Here is a 25000-nt window from a genome sequence, read left to right as displayed (position 1 = left end):
CTTTGTGTTGCTGCTGTGTGAAACTGCTCTATGAATAAAATGTGGATTTGAATAAAAAGCAAGGATTTACCAGACAGGAAGAAGAAAAATGTTTTAAATATCACCTCTAACTTGCCATAAAAACAATTACTTCAAAGCATTTATGCTACTTAAAGACTCCTTGGCTATAAAGTCAATGGCTTTGTTTAACTGGACTCTGTCTTTTGGAGATGTGGTTTAACTTTACTTTCCTTATCACACTGACCCACTTTCAGAAAACCCAGGGACTGAGTCAAGCCTGCTGTCAAAAAACAACATTTCCCATGGTCCCATTTTCCTGAATCAGCCACCAAGGCCAGCTGAGTGGAGGAAACTTGCTGGAAGTCAGGTTTTTCAGCGGGTAGTTTCATTTTACTGCAGAGAAACGTCGCTGCGCAGCAACCAGCTGCAGAAAGTTTGCAGGACGTGTGCTCGTTAGTACATTCCTGGGAGGATTGCAAACGGGGGAGTTTGAGGGGGGGTTAACCGAAATAAGACCCTTATGCTTTTTCACGTGAGAAGAGGTCCTTTATAAAGCGAAGCGGAGAAGCTTTAGACGCATAGAGAAGGAGCTGTGTTTTACGCAAACGTGTGGCTGTGCATCCATCCAACCATGGGGACGCACACATTACCGGAGGGATTCACGGACTTTGACATGTTTACATTCGGCTCTGCGCTTCTAGTTGGGGGTAAGTGGAGGAAATCCATGCAAAGATCTCATAGAAGCATAAAATTAATCTGTGTCGTTCTGTAAAACGTTTCTTGCTGAAGGCAGCTTTTATTTTGGAGGATTTGGCAATTTGGGTGCTGGATCTGTTTGTTTGTTTGTTTGTTTGTTTGTTTGTTTGTTTGTTTGTTTGTTTGTTTGATAGATAGATAGATAGATAGATAGATAGATAGATAGATAGATAGATAGATAGATAGATAGATAGATAGATAGATAGATAGATAGATAGATAGATAGATAGATAGATAGATAGATAACTTTCTTTGCTGTGTTTGTTTCTGTAACTCAGTGGTAAAATTATGGATTCCAATTTTTAAGAAAAAAGTGTTCCTTGTCATCCCTTCCAGGCCTGTTAGGATTCTTCCTCAACGCCATCAGCATCCTGGCCTTCCTCAGAGTTAAGGAGATGAGAAGTCCCAGCAGCTTCCTCGTTTTCAATCTGGCACTGGCTGACATCAGCTTGAATATAAATGGGCTCACTGCTGCTTATGCGAGTTATCTCAGGTATCAAACAGAAGAAACACCATTTATGCTTGTGTTGCTCTGCTTATATAAGCACTTCCTTTTTTTTTATCATAGATTGGTACAAAGCCTCTTTACGTAGTCCCTTGGCAAAATTAAGTCCAGTGTTTGATATTATCCTGCTCAAACCAAGTAAGCCTCTGGATTTCATAATCCAATCCACAATCCCCTTTGTTCACACTGGAAAGTGTTGCAACCAGCTCTGTTGCAAGTGACCAACCAAAGTTATTCAACTATTGTGTTTTATTATTAGAAATAATAATATTAATCATATTTTAAGTCAATTATAGTCCTGCTTTGAAATAATCGTTCCAGGAAAAGTGTTTTACCAATATTTTATCGGTATGATTAACATTTATTTTTGATATTTGCTCATTCTTGAGAGTGCAAATTTGTTTTTTTAAAAGGCCCAAAAAAGCTTTAAAGCGAAAAACTTCTTATTTAAAAGTAGTTTTCCTCTGAAATAACTACCTTAGTTTGTGAACTGTTACTAATGTGCATCCTAGTGTAAAATATTAGCATAATCTGCTATTGAAGCACAAACAAAACCAAACTTGTTGGTAGTCTTTTCTGCCACTGTAATTATTTCGAACACTGGGCATTTTTAATGAGGTGAGAATTACAGCAAGAGTTCAGACAATGGATGCTCCTTTGTTTTCTTCTATGTCAATGCATGCCTTTAGTAAAAGTGAAAAAATAATTAACATCCATCAGTTTAATGCTGCCTGTGATGTGGGGTTTAGAAGTATGCATTGTTTTGTGGATCATCAGCCAAAAAGCTCTCGAGCCAGTGCCCTAATCCAAAGTGGTTGCTGAGAAATGCAACTATTCGGTGTTTAAAAAAATGCAGTAAGCTGGAGCGGAGTGTGACAGAAGGCTCTTTGTTTCCTCTCTAGGTACTGGCCCTTTGGCCAGGAAGGTTGTGACTATCACGGCTTCCAAGGGATGATATCAGTTCTGGCTTCCATCAGTTTCATGGCTGCAATTGCTTGGGACAGATATCACCAATACTGCACCAGTAAGCAAAAGAATGCCCACATCAAATCTTATTCATCCTCACATTTCTTGGTGGACATTTCTTTTTGATCCTCTGTAAGGAAGATTTAAGAACAATTAGAGCATTCAAACATTGTCAATACGAACTTTCAAACAAGAAATAGATATGTTGAAAAATGTATTTTTAAAACTCCATCCACTTTAACAACAGGCTTATAAGTGACAGAACTGACATTTCACTAAAAAATATATATATAATAATTCCTGTTGACTACATCCTATATAACCCAGTGAGATAAAACTTAGGTAATATCAGACACTCCAAAGAGATAAGTTTTTTAAAAACTTTGAGATCAACCAAAAAATACATGTTAACAATTTAAAAAATGGCAATTGATTTATTAGTATTTTTTAGTAGTTTTATTCCCTTGAAATAAAACCCAAACAAGTCATTAAAAGGGTCAACATGTGTACTCATTCACTTTTTTTTAAATATAGAAAAGAATCAAGGAAATCCTTGGAAACATTGGGATTTTATGAATACTATAAAACAAAAATGCCTTACGGAGAAGAAAAAGGCTTCATGTTTAATGATGTAGTGCTGTGAGCCTCATCTGACAGTGTAACAGGACTGCAAAGGAAGCTATATTAATCAGAAACTCATTTTTCAAATGTAGCTGAAGTAGTTGAAAAAATTTGCAGTTGCAGAGCTTCAGGAGTAATATAATTCTGAGGTTTTTTAGGCTAAGGATGCTATTTTGCCATTTCATTCAGGACAATAGTGCAACAGAGGTCAGAGACGGAATGTGTTTTATAACAAGAGAGTCTTTGTGCCAATGGGATGGTTCTGGTCTTGGAAGACCAAACCATATTTTTACCCTCACAAAAATATAGGAAAATGTAAGACAGTGTTCCCTATGTTTTATAACAATCACATCAGTGATTGGGATTATTTGTTGGTGTAGGTTTCCAATTATTCAAGCATAAGATTAGGTCTTTCTGGCTTCATCGCTCCAAGGCATCTAAAGAATACTAGGAAGAAGAATACTAAGTTCAAAGCAATAAAAGCTCAATTCCACACAGAGATGTTGTCTTTTAGAATAGAAAGTTAATCTGGAAAACGCTTTATTTTAAATTCCATTTGCAATTCCTGTAATTAAACATCCCCTGTCGTCGCGGTGACTCCATACCTCTGTTTTTCTGCAGGGCAGAAGCTCTTCTGGAGCACATCTATAACAATAAGCCTCATCATCTGGATCCTCTCAATTTTATGGTCTGCTTTTCCACTTATGGGTTGGGGCGTCTATGACTTTGAGCCTATGAGGATTGGCTGCACTCTGGACTACACCAAAGGAGATCGGTGAAGTTCTATTAACACAATATTTAAAAAAAAAAAAAAAAAAGCTTCACTAAGAAATGTGCCGTGACAAGGAGAATCTGCATTTTGACTATTTAGCACTTTTTTTTTGTCATTTTCCTCTGTAACAGGGACTACATCACCTACATGCTGTCTCTGGTGTTCTTCTACCTGATGTTCCCGGCTTTCATCATGTTGTCATGCTACGATGCCATCTACAAACACTTCAAGAAGATCCACTACTACAGGGTAAATGCATTACAATATATTAATCAAACAGTCTGAGATATTAGACATGAAAATTATAATTGCTAACTCACAAAAAACATTGTAAACGTTCATATCCAACAAGATAGATAATGTGCTGTAATTTAGGTATTAGTTTTATTTTCTTAAAAAAAGAACTAAAGGGTAAATCTATTAAAAAAAGATTAATTTTGCATGTTAAGTGAAAATGAGCTCTGTAGTCTAAAATTTAACATATAAAGTGATTGGAACCTACATGCATTTCAATCATTGACTGTATATGAGAACTGGACTGAGTGTGACATCACCCATAGAAAAGGCCTTGCTTCCGGTTCTAAGCCATTTTTCCACGATATGCCCGTCGCCATGTTAGAAACGTCCTCAGTAAGCCATGATGGGTTTGTGTCGGTCTGAGTCTACATTTCTATGACGACTCTCCATTCAGGAGACGGCATGTTGGAAGGCCACACCCCTTCCACTGAAGGTGGGCTTGGGAGAATCTGTCAATCAAGCGCTTTGAACATTTGATGTGAGCCCACCTACTTTCCTTTGAGGCATCTGATTGGTCAGTTTATAACTTGAGTAACTTGCACTACAGCAAAAATTTTAATTTAAAAAAAATTAAGATCAGCAAGAACATGTTAGAAAGATGTTGCAGCCCAAGAATGGTTATTCTGACAAATAGAATGACAGTGATTGCTGTTTATATCTTAATAGAAGTCTATTGGATTTTGGCTTTTTGGGACCAGCAGGTACTTCCTGTTTGGAACATGAGCGGATGCTCAGTCCATTTCTCATTTACAGTCATTGATTTTAAGAGGCTTGCTTGATGAATTGCACATGGCTACTGTTTTTTTAATTTCTTTTTTTAAATGATGAAGTTTCCAACATTTGGGGCACAGGGATAACATTTTCAGTAAATGAGAGATTTATGGATTTATGTAAATAACTATGATAAAAATCTGAATTGAAGAATTCACGAAACAAAAAACAAAAAAGAAAGAGATATACACTCACTGGCCACTTTATTTGGTCCACCTGGCTAGTACCGAGTTGGACCACCTTTTGCCTTCAGAACTTCCTTAATCCTTCGTGGCATTTGTAGTTCCACTACTGTTACTTTTGTCTAAAATACTTCCTGGAAATTTCGGAAAAGTAACTCAAAACTAATTTTTGTTTATTAACATTGTCAAGTAGTTTTCTTGTCTTCATTGGATAATACAATCCCTGTTGTTTGAGTTGTAAACAAGTCATTTTGACATCTCTTGTCTTGTTTTCACTATTTTTAGGATTCTTACATACAAATTAGATTCATTTGTTATCATGGAAGTGCCTACATTTTAAATGACTACTTTTTTTTGTTTATTGTTTTTTTGGAGATGCAATTCTCCCTGTGAGTTAAAATAATAGCAGCGAGGTAAAAAAGGTTCGACTCAAAATTGAATTTTGCACTCTTTACTAAAATAATTTTTGCTTGTTTATGGAATATCAGTCATTTTTATGCCATTAATGAACCTTTTTAAACAGGCAAAAAATATATAATTGGTGTACCACATTTTTTTTAATATGAGACGATATTTATTATCTTTGGATTCTTCTAACATAATGTATAAAAATGTGCTCTTTTTCAGTTTAACACTAGCTTGCCCTTAAGGGTTATGCTAATGTGCTGGGGTCCATACGTCCTCATGTGTATCTACGCCTGCTTTGAAAATGTCAAACTCGTCTCTCCGAAGCTGCGAATGGTGAGCGTTTATTGTCAATTATTTTAACAAATCACATGAAAAGTTATCCAAAAACTCTTCATTTCCTTTTTGTCCATGAGTTTGTTTAATATTTATAGATTAATGAGCTTCACTCAAACGTTTTGTTTTTGGCATTTAAGATATCCTGCCATGTTGCACTATTAGCACAATCCAAATGCTTAGTGAGGGCTAAACTACCCAGAATCCACCAGGTGTAAATGCATTTTATGATCTGTTTTCTCTCCTTCAGTTGCTTCCTGTCATTGCAAAGACAAACCCCTTCTTCAACGCTCTCCTCTACTCATTCGGGAACGAGTTCTACCGAGGCGGTGTGTGGAACTTCCTCACCGGACAAAAGATTGTGGAGCCAGACGTTAAGAAGTCAAAACAAAAATAAAAAAACCTAATATGATTTTTAAAAGCAAGTGAATGCAAGATGGACTTAGATTTTTAAATCCAGTTTAATATATGTTCAGCATGAAAACAGTGTAGTTGGCTTTCTAATTTCTTATTTTCCGACTCTTGGTAAATTTGCAGACCCTTTTTTCTGTTTGAAGCAAACCCTACGCTGCAATTATGCATTATTTTGGTGCCGCTCCTCCATCCGCACTCATTAACACCCACAATAAACGGATGCTGCTACTCACCTGTTGTGTACTTTATCTACTGGGATCTGTGACAATGCGCCACTCTTTGATGACATGGCGGCATCGGGCCATCACCAGACAGATTAAACTGTTGCGTTTCTGTTCGTTAGACAGGTGATGTAACTTCTATTTAAGGAGAGGATTCATCTACTGTGTTAAGACTATTAAGCACTAAGGCAGCACTTGACATAAGTGAGCCTCAACACATACTCAGTGGCTGATTCTAAAGGGCCTTCAATAAATAAACAAATGAATGTCACTTTTTATTCTTCCTTTTACTTTTTTGGAGGCTTTAATTGTATACATTTTATTGTAAGAAGTTTTCTTATGGTTGCTTAAGAAAACATCTAGGTTGAAAAGTTGATAAAACCTTTGAAATTTAAGGATAAAGTTTAGAAATGAACTGATTTTATCTTCACTTAGTGCCTACAGTTACAGTAAAATAGCCTCTTTTGAGATGAAATGCCTCTGATTTGTGATGATTAAATCACTGACATGCATTTTCTTAAGTATAGGGCTGCTAAACCAGTCACTCTGTTAAGAATCCTGTTGCGCAAAGTTCCTGTGACACTAACCTCAACTTTTGGGTCATTGGTTAAAATCCTCTCGTTGCTAATTTGTCTTGCCAGAAGAGAAGTCAGTCCTAAAGAGGGTCACAGCACTAGAGTACTGATTATTTATCACCTAAGTTATGTAAAAGGAGACAAAAAGCTACACAAAACTGTTGTTTCGGTTTGTGCTGATGCAACAAAATCAGCATTTCTGTGCTGCGTTGTAATTTATCAGCAAAGAATGATCCAGCACTGTTGGATCTATAATGGTAAATAGGGTACATTGTGCTTTTCTGACCCGAAGTGCTTCACAGTCCCATTCACAAACTGATGGTGGTTCTGCTGCCTTACACTGGCGCCAACTTTTAACCACCAAGACCCATGTGGGGTTCAGAGTCTTGAAACTTGGACACTTGGGTGCGCAGGGTAGGAACCGAGCCTGTGAACTTCCGATCAGAGGTTGACCGCCCTACGTCTGCACCACTGCTGCCCTATTTTGAGGAAAACGCTGATAATATATTGCAGCGTTTGGCCTTCTTGCCTCACAGCAAGAAGGCACTGGTTCAAAAATCCGCTGGGACCTTTCTGTGTGGAGTTTGCTTATTCTCCTTGTGCGTCTATGGGTTTTCTCTGGGGACTCCAGCTTCCCCCCACAGTCCAAAAGCACGCTTTATAGGTTGATTGGTTGCTCTAAAATTGCCCACAGCTGTACATGTATAGGTGTATGATTTTGTGGCCCTGTCCAGGCTGTAACTCACCTTTGCCCAAAAGCAGCCCTATGACCCCAAAGTGGTTAAGAAGATGGATGGAATGTTAATGTTTGGCCATAAAACAGAAGTTGACAAAAAGAAGTTGAAGCCGGATAGGCTCTGGCAGCCCCGTGACTCCAAAAGGGACAAAACGGGTTTAGAAGATGAATGAATCAATGATAGTTGAAGCCGCTCTGTATAAAGTTAAGGGGGATTGTTGCAGTTCTACTTTTAGCCAAGTCTATAATTTCACCTTTAGCCTTCATCTCAGAATGAATACTTCACTGCAGATGTTTGGAGTTAATTAAGTATTGGTTTGAAGTTGTGTCTTAATTCGTTTAAATATATACAGTTAGACAGGTTTATTAATTTGCCCTCTTAAGTCTGTGTCTGTTTGGATGTAACTGCTGCTCAAAGATGTTGCCAATGTTAGCAGTAAATGTAGTTTTTAAATTGGGAAACATCAACTTCCCTAATGAGAAGCTGAGTCAGGATCACTGTTACAGAGTGGACTCATCGGATACGCCTGTAGCACCTCATTAGTGGGCACAACACAACAATGGCATCCTTCCTGCAGACTCTAGCCGCTGCTCTTCCACCTGCAGTCGTGGGGGGATTTTCTCAGCAACGTCTGAGGAATCCAACAGATTAGAATCAAATTCTCTGAAACAGCTTTGCCTTCTGGTTGCAAAGCAGTAGGTGTGTGGAGCAGTTGTCTAATTTGGTTAAAGCTGGAGGTAAAAACAGTAAGCACAGACTCAAAGGAGGAAGCACAGACAGCTCCGAACTTGCAGATTAAGCCTTGTTAAGCTGCTGACACACTGTATAAATAAGTAAATCTGGTTTCATTCAGTGAATTGAGGATTTGGAAAGGTAGATTGCAGTTCTCACAGTTCTACTAAATTATAAAAGAAGTCCTTACTATTAGACTAATATGATTAATTCTACTATTAAGTTTTAAAACACCCTGATAGAAAGGAAAAATTTTAATTTGTAATGTTAACATCAAAATTCATTTAAAAAAATAATGCTAGCCATAAAGCATGCAGCATAATCTCGGGATGCTGAAGCTAAATTGGGAAACAATGCACGTTAAGCTGTTTGTTCCAAATAACCAATTAAGTCAAACTGTATTGGTCCAATAAGAGCAGCGGTACTATGAAGGTCTATAAGTACCAAGCTTGTTGTCATGTGTTGCAACAGGACAAAGGTGAAAGCTTTTTATAGCCCAACAAAGGTCAAAGAAAATCCTCTAAACATTACACATTAGATCTCAACACAGGTAAAGGGGACACGGCAAAACTTGTGTTTTGTGTAATACAATATCTGTTTTTCAAGTAAAAAAAACCTTATAAGATCAAGTACAATTTTGATTTCAAATTCAGCTTTATTTTCGGAGCACTTTTCGTGTTACAGAACACGTCAAAGGGGTTTACATAAAACAAATAATCATAAAAATAACAATACAAATTCAAACATAAGGAAAAACTACTTAAAAGCTAAGCAAGAAGCATGAGTTGCAGGCCGTTCCACTGGCACTTCAATGTAGAAGTTTGTCAAAAATGTGACCTTTTTCTCTGGAATTAATACTAAGGCCTTTTAAAGAATTAACCTTTTTCCATCATTGGACCTAACCTCTTCCAAACTGTGCCTGTGTCAGACATCAAGTCATCATCCACAACTTGACCTCAATGATCTCTGCTCCACCAACATAAATGTCAGCTGAGTCACTGCAACGCATGGGATTGATGTTTTTGTTTGTTTGTTTGTTTGTTTGGTTAATTTGAATGAAGCTGACGTCTGGGATATAACTTGGATGTAGTGGCGACTGCAGAGTAAAGCCTCTGTCATCAATTAAACTGGGCAGTTATTTACAGTAGCGTGTCAACGTGTGGTCACACTGAAGATAATTCCTTAAAGACACACAGAGAGCCTCCTTTAGTAAGAATTACAGATTTAAACCCCATGTTTTCAGACCTAAAGCTGTAAAAAAAAAAAAACAATAAAATCCATAATTGCTTCTTTTAAAAAACGTTTTGATATCAAGCTTACAAGAAAAGTAGAACATAAGTGAATATAATCATCATGCAACATGTTGTAATTGCTTTGACAATATTCAGCACTTGATTGTCCTTCTGTACACCTTTTTCAGGTATAATTCATTATAACCCTTGTGCTATCCTATGGGGTCCATTTGACCCGACCCTTACATTGACGTGTTATCCCTGCCATGACAAAGGTGCATTAAGGTGGAGAGGATTTCATGTAATCCACGGACACCAGTGAAGATCACAAATCATTGAAGAAAAAAAGGTTTAGTGCACTGTCTTGTGAGGTCTAGATGACCCCACTCCCAATGTTAAAGTGCCTAGGATAGCACAAGGGTTAAGAGGTTTGTATGTGGTTCTTTTTGTTGCTGTAGATGCGTGTCTGATCTTTCAGGGAAGTCTTGGTCTCCCTCTGCTGGCATAAAACGGGAAATGTATCAATTTTTTTGTTTTTTAGATCCATGGAAAGTTATTCGGAAAACACACACACACACACACACGCACACCCACACACACACACACACACATATATATATATATATATATATATATATGAACAAAACAGATTTTAAACTCTGAATTAAAAATGTTTTAAATATTAAGGATGCTTGACAGTTATGTAGCAAAATCATTGTTCAATTTTTCAAATTCTTATTTTTAAATTACACTGTATTGAAAATAAATTAGTGTATGACTAAAATTGTCCACACTTACTTTATCACTGTTGCTGTAATTGCAAGATTTTACCACAAGATTCCGCTGTTGCTCAAGTAAACATGGATGTGGGCGTTCACACCAAAAGTTTCTCCTCACAGCCTGCTGTCTCAAATGTTGATCTTCTTACTTTGTTAACCAAATTTTGCTTGAGATTTTACCCCGTGCAATAATTAGATAACAGAGACCTTTTTCTAAACAAAAATAAAAACAAATAGAAAAAAAACGCAACCAATGGCCGTGTTGATGGAACTTTCCACACTTCTATGGGGCTGAAATGTCCTTAAAACTTTTCTTAAGAGCACAAAAAACTAACAAAGAAAACTTGTTTTGACCATAACTCCTTTTAAAAAATGCATGTGTGGAATCTAAACAGTTCATTTTAACTTTCTTTTGGTGTTTCTGTTGATAAATGTTGCTTTGTTTACCTTTTTGGTCTAAATTATATGTTATATTTAGGGTTCCTATTAATAAAAGCAGTTTTATCTGTAACATTTTAAACTTACGTGACATTTTGTAACTGAATGGTGTGAATGTTGTAACGTTTTTCTATGCGCACATCGATCACAAAAGTGGCTTTATTTCAGTTGTGGTTTCTGCAGTGCCCACAGGCTCTTATTGGTGGAAGGGATTGCCGGCAAATTTACATAAAGGAAGCAAGTGGCGAAGGGATTCACTCGGGGGCAAGCTGGTGATGCGTCACAGCTCTGAATGACAAAGAGAGACACAAAAGGGACTAAAATAGCATCGAACCTGCGGGTTAATGTGCACCAATGGCCACAAAGTCATTCGTGGTCTCAGAGCAGAGCGGCGAGGTGCCACAGGTTACAGAAGGCATGGAGCCTGGGATAAGAAAGTTTCCTGCAGCATGTGCTGCTTGTGAGTGAACGGGAAATCTTTGTGCACAACTTTGCCGTTCCGGGCAGAAGCTTCTGCAAGGTTGGAGGAAAATCCGCCGCCTCGACACGTCACTTCTCCGGTGATCATGAACCTGCGTCTGATGATGCTGAAACGAAGACACGCCGGGAAAGCTGAGGAGAGTCATCTTCACCGATGAAGCAGCCGAGTTCCTCTGCGCCTCTCCTTTTACGCACGGGCAAGGTGAGGACGGAGAGCATTACATCAATGTAGAGGCAACACCAATGACTCATCCGAGGAGTTAAAAGATCTGCAGCACAAGTATAAGCACAACTACAGCAACAATTTAAGCATTTTTTTAAAGAGGCACATCATGGATGGAGAAGGAGGTTCATCCGGGCTGGCCAAATCAGCCGCCGTGAAACTATCTGAGATGGGCAGAAGAACCAAGCAGCTGGGCACAGCGATGAGGGATCCTCACCAGCAAAGACGGATCATATTAGTGATTGTTTGCGTTGCTCTCCTCTTGGACAATATGCTCTACATGGTGATTGTGCCAATAATTCCAGACTACCTGGCGGATCTGGAGAATGAGCAGTTGGAGCACGTCCACGTTGTGATGCACCCCAACACTTCAGGAAACAGCACAAGTCAAGACAAAAGCAACAAGAACAATTTAGATCTTCAGATAGGAGTACTTTTTGCTTCTAAAGCCATCCTGCAGCTCTTAGTGAACCCACTCTCGGGGACTTTCATAGACCGGGTGGGATATGACATCCCCCTCTTGATCGGACTGACCGTCATGTTCATTTCCACCTGCATTTTTGCTTTCGGGGAGAATTACGCGACGCTCTTTGCGGCCAGGAGCCTGCAGGGACTCGGCTCCGCGTTCGCAGACACCTCTGGGATCGCGATGATCGCCGACAAGTACACGGAGGAGGCAGAGCGCAGCACGGCGCTCGGCATCGCTCTGGCGTTCATCTCTTTCGGGAGTTTGGTGGCACCGCCCTTCGGGGGGGTGCTGTATGAGTTCGCGGGCAAGAGAGTGCCCTTCCTCGTGCTTGCCAGCATTTGTCTGGCAGACGGCGTCCTGGTGCTGACCGTGATTAAGCCTTTCTCCAACAGGACTAGAGAGAACATGCCAGTCGGCACCCCCATTTACAAACTCATGGTTGACCCCTACATAGCCGTGGTGGCTGGGGCTCTGACAGTGGCCAACATCCCTCTAGCCTTTTTGGAACCCACCATAGCCAACTGGATGGAGACCACCATGCACTCCACTCAGTGGGAAATGGGACTCACCTGGCTACCGGCCTTCTTCCCCCACGTCCTGGGTGTGTATATCACAGTCAAACTGGCGGCTAAAAACCCACATTTGCAGTGGTTCTATGGAGCCTTGGGTATGGTGATCATCGGTGCGAGCTCATGCACTGTACCTGCATGCAAAACTTTCGGGCAGCTCATCGCCCCATTGTGCGGTATTTGCTTTGGCATCGCGCTGGTAGACACAGCCCTGCTCCCCACGCTCGCGTTTTTGGTGGACGTGCGCCACGTCTCTGTGTATGGCAGCGTTTATGCCATAGCAGACATTTCTTATTCCGTCGCATACGCCATGGGTCCAATCGTTGCCGGACAGATCGTGCACACACTCGGGTTTGTACAACTTAATCTGGGTATGGGACTCGTCAATGTGCTTTACGCGCCAGCCCTGCTGCTATTGCGCACCGTGAGCCAAATGAAACCATCCTTCTCGGAGAGAGACAACCTTTTAGACGAAGCCCCACAGGGTCTATACGACACTATTAAAATGGAGGAGAGGAGGGTCAAAAAGAAGGGCTATAGTTCGGCGGGAAACTGCCTGTCAGTAGATGAAAACGGGTTCGACGCCTTTAGCGCACAGCGGTCAATGTCAGTAGAGTCATCCGGTCCGGAGTACACTTAAACAGACCGATCCAAACATTCATTTATAGGACATTTTATAGCCTGGATGAGGCCAACACGTTCTTTTTCTGTCAGTTACAACTTTTCTGTACGTACAGATGTGCAATATAAACACCCACGAAAATCACAACTGCGTGACGCGATTCCCAAAGTTTCCTTTCTTTTCTTTTCTCATGTGGTTTTATTGTGTCAAAACTGTCGATGTGACGTTTGTCAACTGGAGTTCTGTGATCAATTTATCAAGACTTGTTGAATTTGTGTGTATTTCTGAATATGTAAGAAAAAAAACTATAAATATATATTTAAATGTGCAACGAAGAGTATGTGGGACCAAGTGAAAAGCACATTTGCCCCCTCACACAAAATAGCCTTCATTTAAAAGAGAAAGTTTTTTCAATATATGCACAATTTTTTCTTTATTTCTTTTTGATGTGTCTTTAAATTTGTGTGCAGTAATTGTTCAATTTTCAGGTATTATAATTTTCTTTAGGAGAGTAAATGTACCATAAAAAATGCGTAAATTTGTGGACGACTGCACAACTATTTTCAGTAAAACCCTTACAAAGTGTTTACGTGCGTGTGAGTGCGTGAGCGCACGGTGTTAAGACGTAGCCGACGAAATCCTTCTCCTCAAGACGAGCACATATGTATTCATTCAAACAATGGCTGTTTTAATAAATCTCTGGATGTGTGGGAATGTGGTGATTTCATTTTTTAAAATAATAAATGAAAAGTTAACAGTTTAACCCGACTATTTATTTTTGACTATTCAGACAGACGAGCTGAACACGCAAACTATTTCAGAACTTGAGTTTTCCCAACAAGTAGCTTATAACTGAGGTTAACAAATTTTTAAAAAGAAAAGTTTTGTGTTTTTTTTTTTTTTTTTTTTTTTGTTTTTTTGTCGGGCCCTTTCCTCTCCCTGCACCAACATTTAGTTTCTTTTTTAAAAGCATCCAGCTTGATGTCAGCTGGGAGGGTGGGGGCTGGTGGAGGGGGGGGGGGGGGGGGGGGCAAGCTGTCTGATAATATGTTCCACGAATGGATTGTGATGGGAGGAGTTTCTTGCCTCGAGGGAGTAGGTAAACGCAAACACCTTCAGCATCTTTTCCAAGCCGCGCGCTTTGACGCGAGCCGCAGCCTCATGGCGAGCCGCGGGAAACAGCAGAGCAGTCCGGCGGATGGAGTGCGCGGAACCTTCCTCTGCTATGGAGTTTCTCTATGAAGGCTGCGCAAACTTTTCTGACGTCTTGAGCGCTTCAGCGACAGGTATGAAAATTTTTGTCAAATTAAAAAAGTTTTTTTTTTGTTTAGTTAGTTAGAATTAAGGGAATGATCCATTATTTTTATTTGTACTTAAAATGAATTGGATGTCATCATCAGCAAAGAAAAGTTTCTTTTTTTATAGTTTTGAATTCCCTCGATTGAAAGAGTTTTAGTTTAAAAAAGATGACAGATGAAGCATAATTTAAGTGGCATATCTATTTCTGAAGGATGGGTGCATGCAGCTGGAATTCAAGGACATGCAGCAAATTGCATTAGGCTGCAAAGCGATGAAGAATGGCATTGCACTTGCTTACCTTCAGACTGCATCAAACCTATACGTTTCTCAAGTTTTTTTTCCTGTCTCTTTTATTTTATTTATATCATGTTTCAAACAAGAAGTGACCAAACCCAGCCCACCTCCAAGAGTGTTTCCACCTAATTCTTCTTTGACTGGACTGCAAATATGCCAATCTTGGAGAAACAGGCTGCTGATGGTCGAGACAGCCAAGTAAGAAATAAAAGCTCACGTTATTCAAAGAAAAGTGTTTCCTACGCTCCTCCTGCACCACCTTTGCTTTCTGAAACTGTCTTCAAGTACAGAAGTAAGCAAAACAGCGCGGCGGATTTTCAGTACCGCGGACAGCTCCACTACTCCCGACTGACCTCTAGGAGCAAAAAGCTTAAGTAACCTCTTGCTTGGGGTTTTTCTTCTGCAGTTTTTAAAATTAAATAGTAATTCAACATATCAAACTAAGCTTTTTTTACATTTCTTTACACAGATGAGTAAAAAAAAATCTTTTTATTATTGTTTTCATAAACCAACATCTTTCCTAATTACCTCAAACTTACAGACATTAATAATAATAATAATAATAATAATAATGGATTGGATTTTTCTGCGCTTTTCCAGACGCTCAAAGCGCTTACATTGTATCATATTCCGCATGCAAATCAACTAACATCAGTCAGAAAAGATAATCAATTTGCCTTTGCCAACAATACCCATGAGGCAGTGAGATTTATTCTCAACTAAGCCTCAAAGCATTCAAGATAAATTATTAACCTAAGTGTTAATGATAAACGCATTAAGAAAACATGTGAAGGACTTGTTCATTTCCTAATTAACAGCAAATCAGGGCATGAGCATGAAAATTACAAGCATCTGCCATCCTTCCATTGCTCCTTATGAGCATATATCTCCCAGTCTGATTTATTGTTGTTCCAGGTGCTGCCAAAAGTCCCTGTCCCTCCACTTACACAAACCCTCGACATGTACCTGAAGAGCGTTCAGCACCTGGTGAAGGAGGAGCAGTTCAAGAAGACAAAAGCCATTGTTGAAAAGTTTGGAGCTCCTGGAGGAGTTGGAGAGGCTCTGCAGAGGAAGCTTTTAAAGCGGAGGGAGAAAACTACTAACTGGGTAAATACTGTTTTAAAAAGTGAATTCCTGGAATGGAATTTGAAAAAAGAAAAAAGAAAAATGAAATCTCAGAATTCCCTGAAGATGTATGTTTTTCAAAAACACCTACATTGAAAGATAATATTAACCCCGGAGAACCCTCTGGACTAAATTTGACCACGTTTTTTTTTTTTTTATTTCTTTAGCTGCTGGTATCGATAATTAAAATAAAAATAAAAAATTAAATCTTAAAAGCTCAGAAAACAGATGTTCTTGGGTTCCTCAGGGTTAAATATCATCTGTTAAGTATTTAGACAAATTTCTGCAAATTGCTGATTTATGTTGGTACTATAATATCATTAATATGGCACATAATGAAATTTGTCACAAAAACATTCAGAACTTCAACTGAATGTATAGCAAATTCGACACATTTTTGTTTGAAAATACCCTCTTTTTTCCACAATATTAAAAAAAATCTCAGTATTTGTGTAATTTTATCCAAAAAAAGTTTGTCTCTCTGATCTTTTCACTGCACTGTTTTTACCCTGGTACCACAACTTTAGTTCTGCATACTCAGCAGAATCCCCAAAAAAGAAAACATTTTTACTAAGTATCCCTACGCCCACATCCAGGTTTATGACTACTGGCTGGAGGACATGTATCTGAACAACAGGCTACCTTTGCCTGTCAACTCCAGTCCTGCCATGGTATTTCCAAAGCAGCCATTCAGAGACCGGACAGATGCCCTCAGGTATGTGTGGAAGTCATCTGTGTTCAAACTTTTAAAAAATCAACTAACATGTCTAGGAAAAAAGAAAGGAATCAACATCTCTGCCTAATCCGTTTAATTTAAAAGAACAAAGAAACTATATAATGAACACAGGTGATGCACAGGTATGCCCTAGATCTGTGTCTGTTTGCATGAATTGCACAAACAGTTATCTTATAAGATTCTATTATACAATAAAAGTATATGCTGTGTCAAAGTAATGTGTTAATCTGCAACAAAAGATTTTAAAAGCATGACCATAAAATCTTTTTCTTTTCTTTAAACAGAAAATATTTATATCTAACTGAGTTTGTTGGAATCTGTCACAACAAATTTGCTTTGGCCTTTGAAAGATTGTTTCTATTTCTAATCTACACTATAATTAAATATCAGGGGAGATTTCCAACATTCAAGAACTTAATAGTGAAATATTTAAAATATAATATATAGTGACAAAAATATTAGGAAATTGCAAGCTATAGTAAGTTAAATGTTGAGGTCATACCACGTACAAGTCACAGCAAGCAAAAGGAAAATAATACGCATTTATAATGTAATTGATATTTAAACCATAAAACAAACATTAAACCTGCTGACATTGTTTATGACTTTCTAAATCCACAAGCTCAGATTTAGATCTGAATCATGTCTATTATTAAATGAACCCAGATGTTACACATGTCTGTCCAACTCTAGCTTTTGTCGAGGCGAACCGCACTGGCTGAATATTTCCAGAGCAGCTGGAAATCTAATGACACCACCACTTATCAAATTGGAAGTGACAGGGCTAAGTTGTCCACAGAGGCCCCTTGTCAGGCCCTGTTTCAGGGGTGTGGTGCAGTGCGGTTCCGTCCTTTGTATTGATTTGGCTTTGAGCGTAATAACACTAAGACAAATGGCTTACAGCATAAGACCTGACACGGCACTGTGTTTTTCCTCTTTGCCCACACTGCCCACTCACACATACAGACTCCCTGACACATGCACTGTATCCTTGTAATTTACCATGATTTGATTATTGTTGATCTTCAAAGAGATACAAGTATATTGAATTATACTCATAATCAGCTTTGTACCACAGATGTCTCACAGAAACCCTGCAGTTTTTTTTTTAGTTTTTGTTCAATTTCATCCTTTTTTACTCCTAAGATTTGCTGCCCGACTCATCTGCGGAGTGCTGGAGTATAAGGCACTCATAGATAAGTAAGTATTGTCTGGAATCAATTACCCTGCTGTAACTGATGAAGTTCAACAATGAGTCAGGGTTAATCACATTTGTGCAATGATGTCTCTAAGGCGAGCTCTGCCAGTGGATTTTGCCCGAGGGCAACTAGCTGGGACTCCTCTGTGCATGGAGCAGTACTATCGCCTCTTCACCTCCTACCGCTATCCTGGCTTAAAGACAGACACGCTGAGAGTGAACGCTGCCTCCAAAGCCCCAGAGCACGTGATTGTGGCGTGCAAGAACCAGGTCAGGGTGTTGCCCTTTAATAGGACTTTCACACTCCACCGTAGTTGTACTTAAAATGGTTTTAACCCCTTATAGTCTGAATTTATTTTTAATTGTTTAACACATATTCTTCAGTGTTTTTTTCTAATCAAGGTGATATTAAATTAAGTGGAGTCTTAGACTTAATGGTACGTTGCCGATTAACGATACATATGGCGTGAAGGGATAAACCATTACAGAAAAAAATGGGAAAAATTATTTTCCAGTAAATTTTCCACCTTGTATTAAATACAAACCTTTGTTTTTATTATTTTAGATAGACCTATTTTAAGACTATTAAATGTGTATGGTGGTCCATAATGTGAGGATGTACAGCTTCAGAACACAAAAATATATTATCTATGAACCTGGTTAAAAATACAAACTTTTTAAATATATCCATGTGGATATTCGGGCTTCCTTGTATCATAAATTGTTGGTCTAAATGATCTGGCTATGTCAGAGCTAAAGGTCAATCATTTGACTGCTATCATTGATGAAGGTTATCTTTGTTAAGATAAGAGGGCCAGCCTTTAGTATGGATGAACACCTAAAAAACAGGGCCTTTATAAAACTGCAAACACCTTTAAAGAATCGTGGAGATGAGCATTTGATTACTTAAAATGGACAGAACATCAAATATAGAAAAAATGCTGAGTATAAAACCCTTCAGCTGATTGGTTATTTGTCCAGAACTTCAAAAGCAGGAAGGAAAGAATTTTTTTTTCAGCTTTACTTCTCTATACATTTTCTAAAAATAAATATTGGACATTTTGATAAGTAAAGGTATGAAATGTTCATAAGTGTATAACCTTGGGGTTAAAGTGAGATTTGTATTCATAAACACTTCACAAACCTTTTTATTTTTATTATAACTAACATGAAGGATGGGGTCACGTCCAAAAAACTTTATCTAAATACATAAAGAAGTAGTGTTTTCTGTTTCAATTTGTAAAAAAAAAAAAAAGTATGTGTTCACCTAAGCATTACTATGGATCACCTCGGGAAATGTGCACTATGTTTAGAAGTGGTTTAATAACTTTCTTTCCCAATTAAAATGACTAGGTTTCTTGTTCTTGATAGTTTTTCGTGTTGGATGTGGTCGCAAACGACAAGCAGCTCAGTGAGGTGGAAATCCTCGGCCAACTGGAAAAGATCATGAAAACGTCAGAAAATTCTAAAGATGGGTGTCCACCAATGGGCCTCCTGACATCAGATGGGAGGACAGAATGGGCACGAGCTCGAGAAGCTCTGACAAGAGGTTTCCCTTTCCAACTTTCTTCCTAATCAGATTAATTTTTAACATACCCTTGGCATTGTTCTGAAAAACGCTCTGCAGTCATGCTTCACCTATTTCCTGCTCCATCCAGATCAGGTCAACCGGGATTCTTTGAGCCTGATTGAGAACTGTTTGGGAGTTTTGTGTTTGGATGAGCCCTGCGGCCTGCAGCCCAATGACACCAACAGAGCCCTGATGATGCTGCACGGTGGTGGTGCTGAAAAGAACGGGGCAAATCGCTGGTATGACAAGTCGATGCAGGTAGATTTTTTTACTGCATGCACTTAAGGCCACCGTTTATTGTAACATAGGACAATTACTTAATCCACGCTCTCCCAGTTTATCGTAGGGATGGATGGGATATGTGGAGTAGTGTGTGAGCACTCTCCGTTTGAAGGAATAGTGATGGTGCAGTGTTCTGAACACCTGATTAAATACATGTAAGTCAGCATAAAACTAGTCAATGAGCCTCCCTGAGACTAATAGAATGAAAAATAAATGTGTTGATGATTCCAAACAGAAAAAAAACCCCACCTGAGATGGTTAAGTCCTCCAGCTTTCGAGAGCTTCCCCCACCAAGGAGACTGCAGTGGAAATGTGACCATCAAACCCAAGCTCTCATAGAAGCAGCTGGACACAGACTTCAGAGGTAAAACAGCTTAATTTGTAGAAAACACACAAGTTCACGAGAGATTTCACTAGCTTTTTTTTTCCTTCACAGGCTAGTGGATAATCTCGACATGGATGTCTTCACATTCAAAGCCTATGGAAAAGAGTATATCAAAAAGCAGAAAGTGAGTCCAGACGCTTTCATACAAGTTGCCATGCAGCTTGCTTTCTACAAGTGCAGAGGAAGGCTGGTGTCCACCTATGAGAGTGCGTCCATCCGTCGCTTTCAAGACGGTCGGGTGGACAATATTCGCTCAGCCACTCCTGAGGCTCTGGCTTTTGTGAAGTCCATGACAGATGAAAGAGATACGTTCTCCGTGAGTCATTTTTCTCCCTTTATCCCGGAGTACTGACTCCCACATTTCTGTTCACCTCTAAATGGAACAGGTGCATCTAGCCAGCTTGGCGGGCCAAACCCAGCCTCTCAATTCAAACAGATGATCTCCCTGCTGATTTAATGGATTTGTGAAGAATGTTGTGCTGTACAACTGTCTATCTCCATCAAATAATGCATACTTCATGTCTTCTGAATGTTTTTTTCCAGCTGTGTTTACTTTCTTCACTGTTTCTTTTTCATACAGGATTTGGAAAAAATGAAACGACTGAAGGAATCAATTAATGCCCAGACCAATTACACGATTGCAGTAAGGATTTAAAACACTTTTTATTTCAAGTACAGATTGATTTATCCATTTAGGTCATTTTAGTATGTTTTACTGTTAAAAGTTGTCTTCTAATGACGTTTTGGTTTGTTGATGGAGTTCAGGGTGTGTCTGCGTCACCAAACGTTGAGGAAACTTTACTATGATTCAAAACATTCAAAGCATTCAATTTCATGCAAACCTTAGAAAATTAAATGCAGATACATACAAAAGTTTTACAGTAGATACATTTGGTAGCATACATTTCTATTATGGATAGTGATATGTGAAGGACACAAGCTGTAAGATAATTTATTCTAGAAAACAAATAGTGACAAAGTAAATATTAAAAAGAAATGTTTCTTTTTGGTCTAGCTTCCTTTTTTTTTTTAAATAAAAAAGGACAATTCTCCACATTTTATTCTCTGGTGGTATTTATCTCATGATGGAGGACACATGTTAAGAAAATTAAGACTAAAATTTGCATTTCTGAATATTTCTCTATTCAAATCATTGTGAATCAGGAGCAGTCTAACCTATACAGCTGGATAGCTCCACCGGAAATGTTAGTATGGGAGTTGTAAGGGGCTGTAAGATAGCGGGAAAGAGTGTAATCAAAGTGATGAGAAATGAGAACAGGCTCACTCCACGCCAACGTTCCCATCAGCAACTCAGAGGCAAAATTCTAACTAACTCCGGCCAGTTCGCCCTAGAAAACAACACAAGTTTTTGATTAAGGCTAAAAACAGCATAACCATAAATAAAATTTCACAGGGAACACTTTTAAAACAGATCAAAATATGACTGGAGAGGTACTTTAAGACACTATAAAATGTATTGCATTTTCCTTTCAGATTTTCATCACCATCTCACTCCTTGCAAATATTTACTAGCCTATTCCACCAATATTTTAATGAAAAATAGTGTTTGAATCTACTTCGATAAATTTGAACATTTCACTTGGGTTTTTTAGGAAAACTCTGGTGTGTCTGATGTTTACAAAACATTTATTTTGTTTCATGATTTCATTCATCAATATCAATTTCAAGTGTAAAAAAATGATCAAACTTAGCAAAAGTGTGTTCTTCAGGCTATATCAGGAATGGGAATAGACAATCATCTTCTTGGATTACTGAGGAGTGCAAAGGAGCTCAACATGGAAAAGCCAGAGATCTTCTCTGATGAGACATATGTGACCAGTAACCATTTCATCCTCTCTACTAGTCAGGTAAGGTAAATGCTCACTGCACCCAAATTCATTGTTGACCTAAATGTTCGTTATACGGAAGAGAAAAGCTGCACATCGGTCATGTTCTCATTTGATATTCAAACTCTTGGCATCTCTGTTGCCTACTGTAACCAAGAAAATGCAACGTCATCAAAAGTAATAAATAAATTAGAACTTACAAACATTTACAATTTAAAAAAAAGTTAAATAAAACAATGAGTTCATTGAGGAGGGGGGAAAAACTGTCATAAAACCTATGTGTAGTCACTGAGTAAGACTGCAAACAAACGGTGGCAACATAAAAAAGGAAAAGTCCAGCTAATGCACTCAACCAATTAAGGAAATGTAGTTTCTGCTGGTCTTTGGAATTATACCTGAAGGTTCTGTGATTGTTGCAGAAGTCTTTAATTTAAAACTCAGCCAGAATCGATTGTTTCAGCTAAATGTTTACCCTCTTAGACCTGTGCATCATCTGTCACTTTCCTGGCAGCTCTTACACTCCACACTTAAAATGATCATTTTTTTCCCTTTTGCTTATTACATTGTGGGAAGCAGTATGTAAGGGCTTAACGAGAAGACACACTGTATTTACAGCTGGAACTGCCCAGGAGTCTACAATAGGCTGTCATTGCAATGCAACAAATTGCAACTCAAATTATTTATTTGTTTTTGCTGTAAATGAACATTTTTACTGTTTGTGAGTTGGGCTCTTAAATGAAAGTTTATTCTTGTGTAAAACATTTTATGTGGCTTTATCTGCAGGTTCCCACAACAGAGGAAATGTTCTGCTGCTACGGCCCTGTGGTGCCCAACGGCTACGGCGCCTGCTATAACCCCCAGTCAGACCACATCATCTTCTGCGTGTCCAGTTTCTGGGAAGACACAGAGACGAGCTCGGCTGTTTTCGTCTCGGCTCTGAACGAGGGCCTGCTGGAAATCAGGGAACTTTGCAACAGGAGCAGTGCTGCAGTATCCAAACCGGCTGACAGCAGCCAGGGAGCCAGTCACGCTCCAAAGTCAGGGAAGTAAGTCCCACCCACAAAGCTACTGCTCCGCACTTTGACCTAAACTTAGTTCCTAAAATGCTTTTTGTGTTGTTTGTTCAATAGTACACCTTCACCAACAAACTGCAAAGCCTTAACACTGATGTTTATTTTTGTAAATATTAAAATATAGACCTTATTCATAATATAAAGTATAATTTTTGCTCTGTAGAAGTGAATCTGGGTTCAGCATTGACTGCGATAGCCTGAGGTTAACTGGTCTGCTCCCTTTAGGAATCTGAAGCCATGTCCTCTTTGAAGCACTGATCTGAGGTTCAGTTCCTCTAACAGAGAGTGATTCAGCAGAGTGATCTGATGTAGAATAGATGTGTAACATAAAAAAATGTAGGTTAGTGGCTTTAGCTAGCAAGAAATATCCCAAACAACCTTAATCTATATGCAGTTAGGAGAAAAAAATGTGCTAAAAAGCTATTTAACCTGCCAGGTTTTTGTTTATTTTCCAATTTTTTTCAACTCTAGTTAGGTTTAAAAAAATGTTTTTTTTTCTGTCTGGTTAGACACTCAATAAATAAAAATATATTAATGAAAAATGTTAAATACAAAATAATGTCTGGTATTTTCAGTGGTACTTTTGAGTCTTGAATGCTTTAAGTAATAGTTATAAGTGTTTTAAAGTCTGCTGCTTTTTAACTACAGTTCTGCAAGAACTGAGACGAACCATCGTCTTTATGTTTAGGACCCAGAAAGTCCTTTTTATGATGTTGAGGTATAATCAGTGTAGCAATGCTACACTATAGATAAGGTTTGCTCTATCACAAAAAAGTACAGTAAGGGTAAGAGTGCAATTTCTTAGCTACAGATGCACTGAGTTGTGCAATATGGAGAATTATCAGCTGCTATTTTTGACAATTCCATGTTTAGATACTAAAGTAAATGCATGTTTTAGTGGAAGATGTTTTATTTAAAAAGGTGCTCTGTATGTTTATCAGTGAATATGCTGTGAGTGTAAGTCAATATGGGCTTGCTTGTGCTGCAGTGAAACAAAACAGTGATAAAAGTATAATTTTATTTTTAATATCAGTATTTTTTTGTGTTCTGTGTCTGGGAGACACCAACAGTTCCAAAGTAAATGTGAAACATTTCAAAGACTGTATCATACAAAGATTATGTGTTACATATTTGCATGTCTATTCTCAAGTGAAGCTGTATTTTTTATATATCTTTGTAAAAATGTTATACATCATTTGAATTGAAAAACATATATACAGAGAAAAACAAAATGCCTTAACGTGAGTTGTGATTTCTGTCTAATCCAGTGATAAATCAGTGTAATTGTACCGGCTGAGTAGATGTGCTTCTATTTGACTTGATGTTTGCAGTCTAACATGAGAGAAAAATGTCCTAAAACGTCATATTTATGGTGTGTTGTTTGGTTCTATAGTTTCAGATGCTTTTACTCAGAGAAACATACAGATAGTAAGAAATAAAATGGACACTATGATTACATTAATGTAATTTAAAGTACTGATTATGATTGTGTACATCAGGAAAGTATATTTATATGAAGAAATTACCTCTTAATAGTGAATATATTGGAAATGCTGTATTTTTCAGTTATAGCAGTGTTTTAGTGATTGCCAAAATCTCAGAAAAATGAATCTCATAGAAAAGTTATGAAGTTGTCCAGAAATAAAGAGAAAAGAATAAATTTTTTTGTGTGTGGGTGTGAGTCATTTATAAAATGTAACAATACTAATGTTTTATGTTGTTTTTTTGTTTCTCTTAATGGAAATATGACAGAATCACAAATGAACTTCAAAGACTTCTGCTGTTCTTTTTTCTCTTTCAGTATTTGCCTTAGAGCCTAAATACAATGAAAACAAGCCTGAAATGCTTCAACTAAATGTTAAATATTTCAAAAATTACTCCAGTAATCTTGTAATTTTTCTTGTAATGTTTCTTCTGTTCTGTTTCTTCTGTTATTACATATACATATATATAGCTGATATATTTTAGCTTTGTCAAAGCTGTTTAAACTCAGTATTAAAACAGGAAATAAGTTTTACTATAAAATACTGAGATGTTTTCCAAAATAATCCATTTCCCTGATGCATGTTGACTGCAGAAATACCCCTGA

General features: G+C 38.2%; 3 protein-coding genes across 6 annotated transcripts; all 3 read left to right on the top strand.

Moving 5' to 3' along the window:
* The first annotated feature begins 311 nt into the window (after positions 1 to 311).
* On the top strand, positions 312 to 6257 carry rgrb (retinal G protein coupled receptor b). The gene is made up of 7 exons (XM_004080435.5): positions 312 to 707; positions 1093 to 1249; positions 2164 to 2285; positions 3470 to 3623; positions 3752 to 3869; positions 5498 to 5611; positions 5862 to 6257. The coding sequence occupies exons 1-7, from the start codon at positions 632 to 634 to the stop codon at positions 6006 to 6008; spliced, it is 888 nt and encodes a 295-aa protein (XP_004080483.1). The 5' UTR covers positions 312 to 631; the 3' UTR covers positions 6009 to 6257.
* A 2734-nt stretch (positions 6258 to 8991) lies between these two features.
* Positions 8992 to 13865, top strand: slc18a3b (solute carrier family 18 member 3b). Its single transcript, XM_023949726.2, has one exon. The coding sequence runs from the start codon at positions 11552 to 11554 to the stop codon at positions 13118 to 13120; it is 1569 nt and encodes a 522-aa protein (XP_023805494.1). The 5' UTR covers positions 8992 to 11551; the 3' UTR covers positions 13121 to 13865.
* A 307-nt stretch (positions 13866 to 14172) lies between these two features.
* On the top strand, positions 14173 to 24571 carry chatb (choline O-acetyltransferase b). Of its 4 annotated transcripts, none has more exons than XM_023949678.2 (14): positions 14173 to 14388; positions 14785 to 14893; positions 15611 to 15802; positions 16417 to 16535; positions 17703 to 17756; positions 17850 to 18024; positions 19126 to 19303; positions 19413 to 19582; positions 19661 to 19761; positions 19842 to 19970; positions 20043 to 20307; positions 20572 to 20634; positions 21722 to 21859; positions 22622 to 24571. In XM_023949678.2, the coding sequence occupies exons 2-14, from the start codon at positions 14849 to 14851 to the stop codon at positions 22886 to 22888; spliced, it is 1896 nt and encodes a 631-aa protein (XP_023805446.1). In that variant the 5' UTR covers positions 14173 to 14388; positions 14785 to 14848; the 3' UTR covers positions 22889 to 24571. The 4 variants fall into 4 exon arrangements, with proteins under 4 accessions (XP_023805446.1, XP_011486558.1, XP_078794284.1 ...); XM_011488256.4 differs by having other exon boundaries at positions 14232 to 14388; positions 14782 to 14893; XM_023949679.2 differs by having other exon boundaries at positions 14264 to 14388; positions 14785 to 14987.
* The last annotated feature ends 429 nt before the right edge of the window (positions 24572 to 25000 follow it).

Source organism: Oryzias latipes, chromosome 19 (assembly GCF_053564925.1).
Source record: "Oryzias latipes strain Hd-rR chromosome 19, Olatipes_Hd-rR_3.1".
Lineage (NCBI taxonomy): Eukaryota > Metazoa > Chordata > Actinopteri > Beloniformes > Adrianichthyidae > Oryzias > Oryzias latipes.
The sequence above is the reverse complement of the archived record's forward strand: the minus strand, read 5'-3'. Positions and strand labels throughout refer to the sequence as shown.

Bases quoted from the DNA above. Each gene is read 5' to 3' on its own strand.
- chatb (XM_023949678.2), top strand. From the start codon at position 14,849: ATGCCAATCTTGGAGAAACAGGCTGCTGATGGTCGAGACAGCCAA. The intron at 15,803-16,416 runs GTAAATACTGTT...GCCCACATCCAG, and splicing joins GGGAGAAAACTACTAACTGG to GTTTATGACTACTGGCTGGA. The intron at 20,635-21,721 runs GTAAGGATTTAA...TGTGTTCTTCAG, and splicing joins AGACCAATTACACGATTGCA to GCTATATCAGGAATGGGAAT.
- slc18a3b (XM_023949726.2), top strand. From the start codon at position 11,552: ATGGATGGAGAAGGAGGTTCATCCGGGCTGGCCAAATCAGCCGCCGTG.
- rgrb (XM_004080435.5), top strand. From the start codon at position 632: ATGGGGACGCACACATTACCGGAGGGATTCACGGACTTTGACATGTTT. The intron at 708-1,092 runs GTAAGTGGAGGA...CATCCCTTCCAG, and splicing joins CTCTGCGCTTCTAGTTGGGG to GCCTGTTAGGATTCTTCCTC. The intron at 3,870-5,497 runs GTAAATGCATTA...GCTCTTTTTCAG, and splicing joins AGAAGATCCACTACTACAGG to TTTAACACTAGCTTGCCCTT.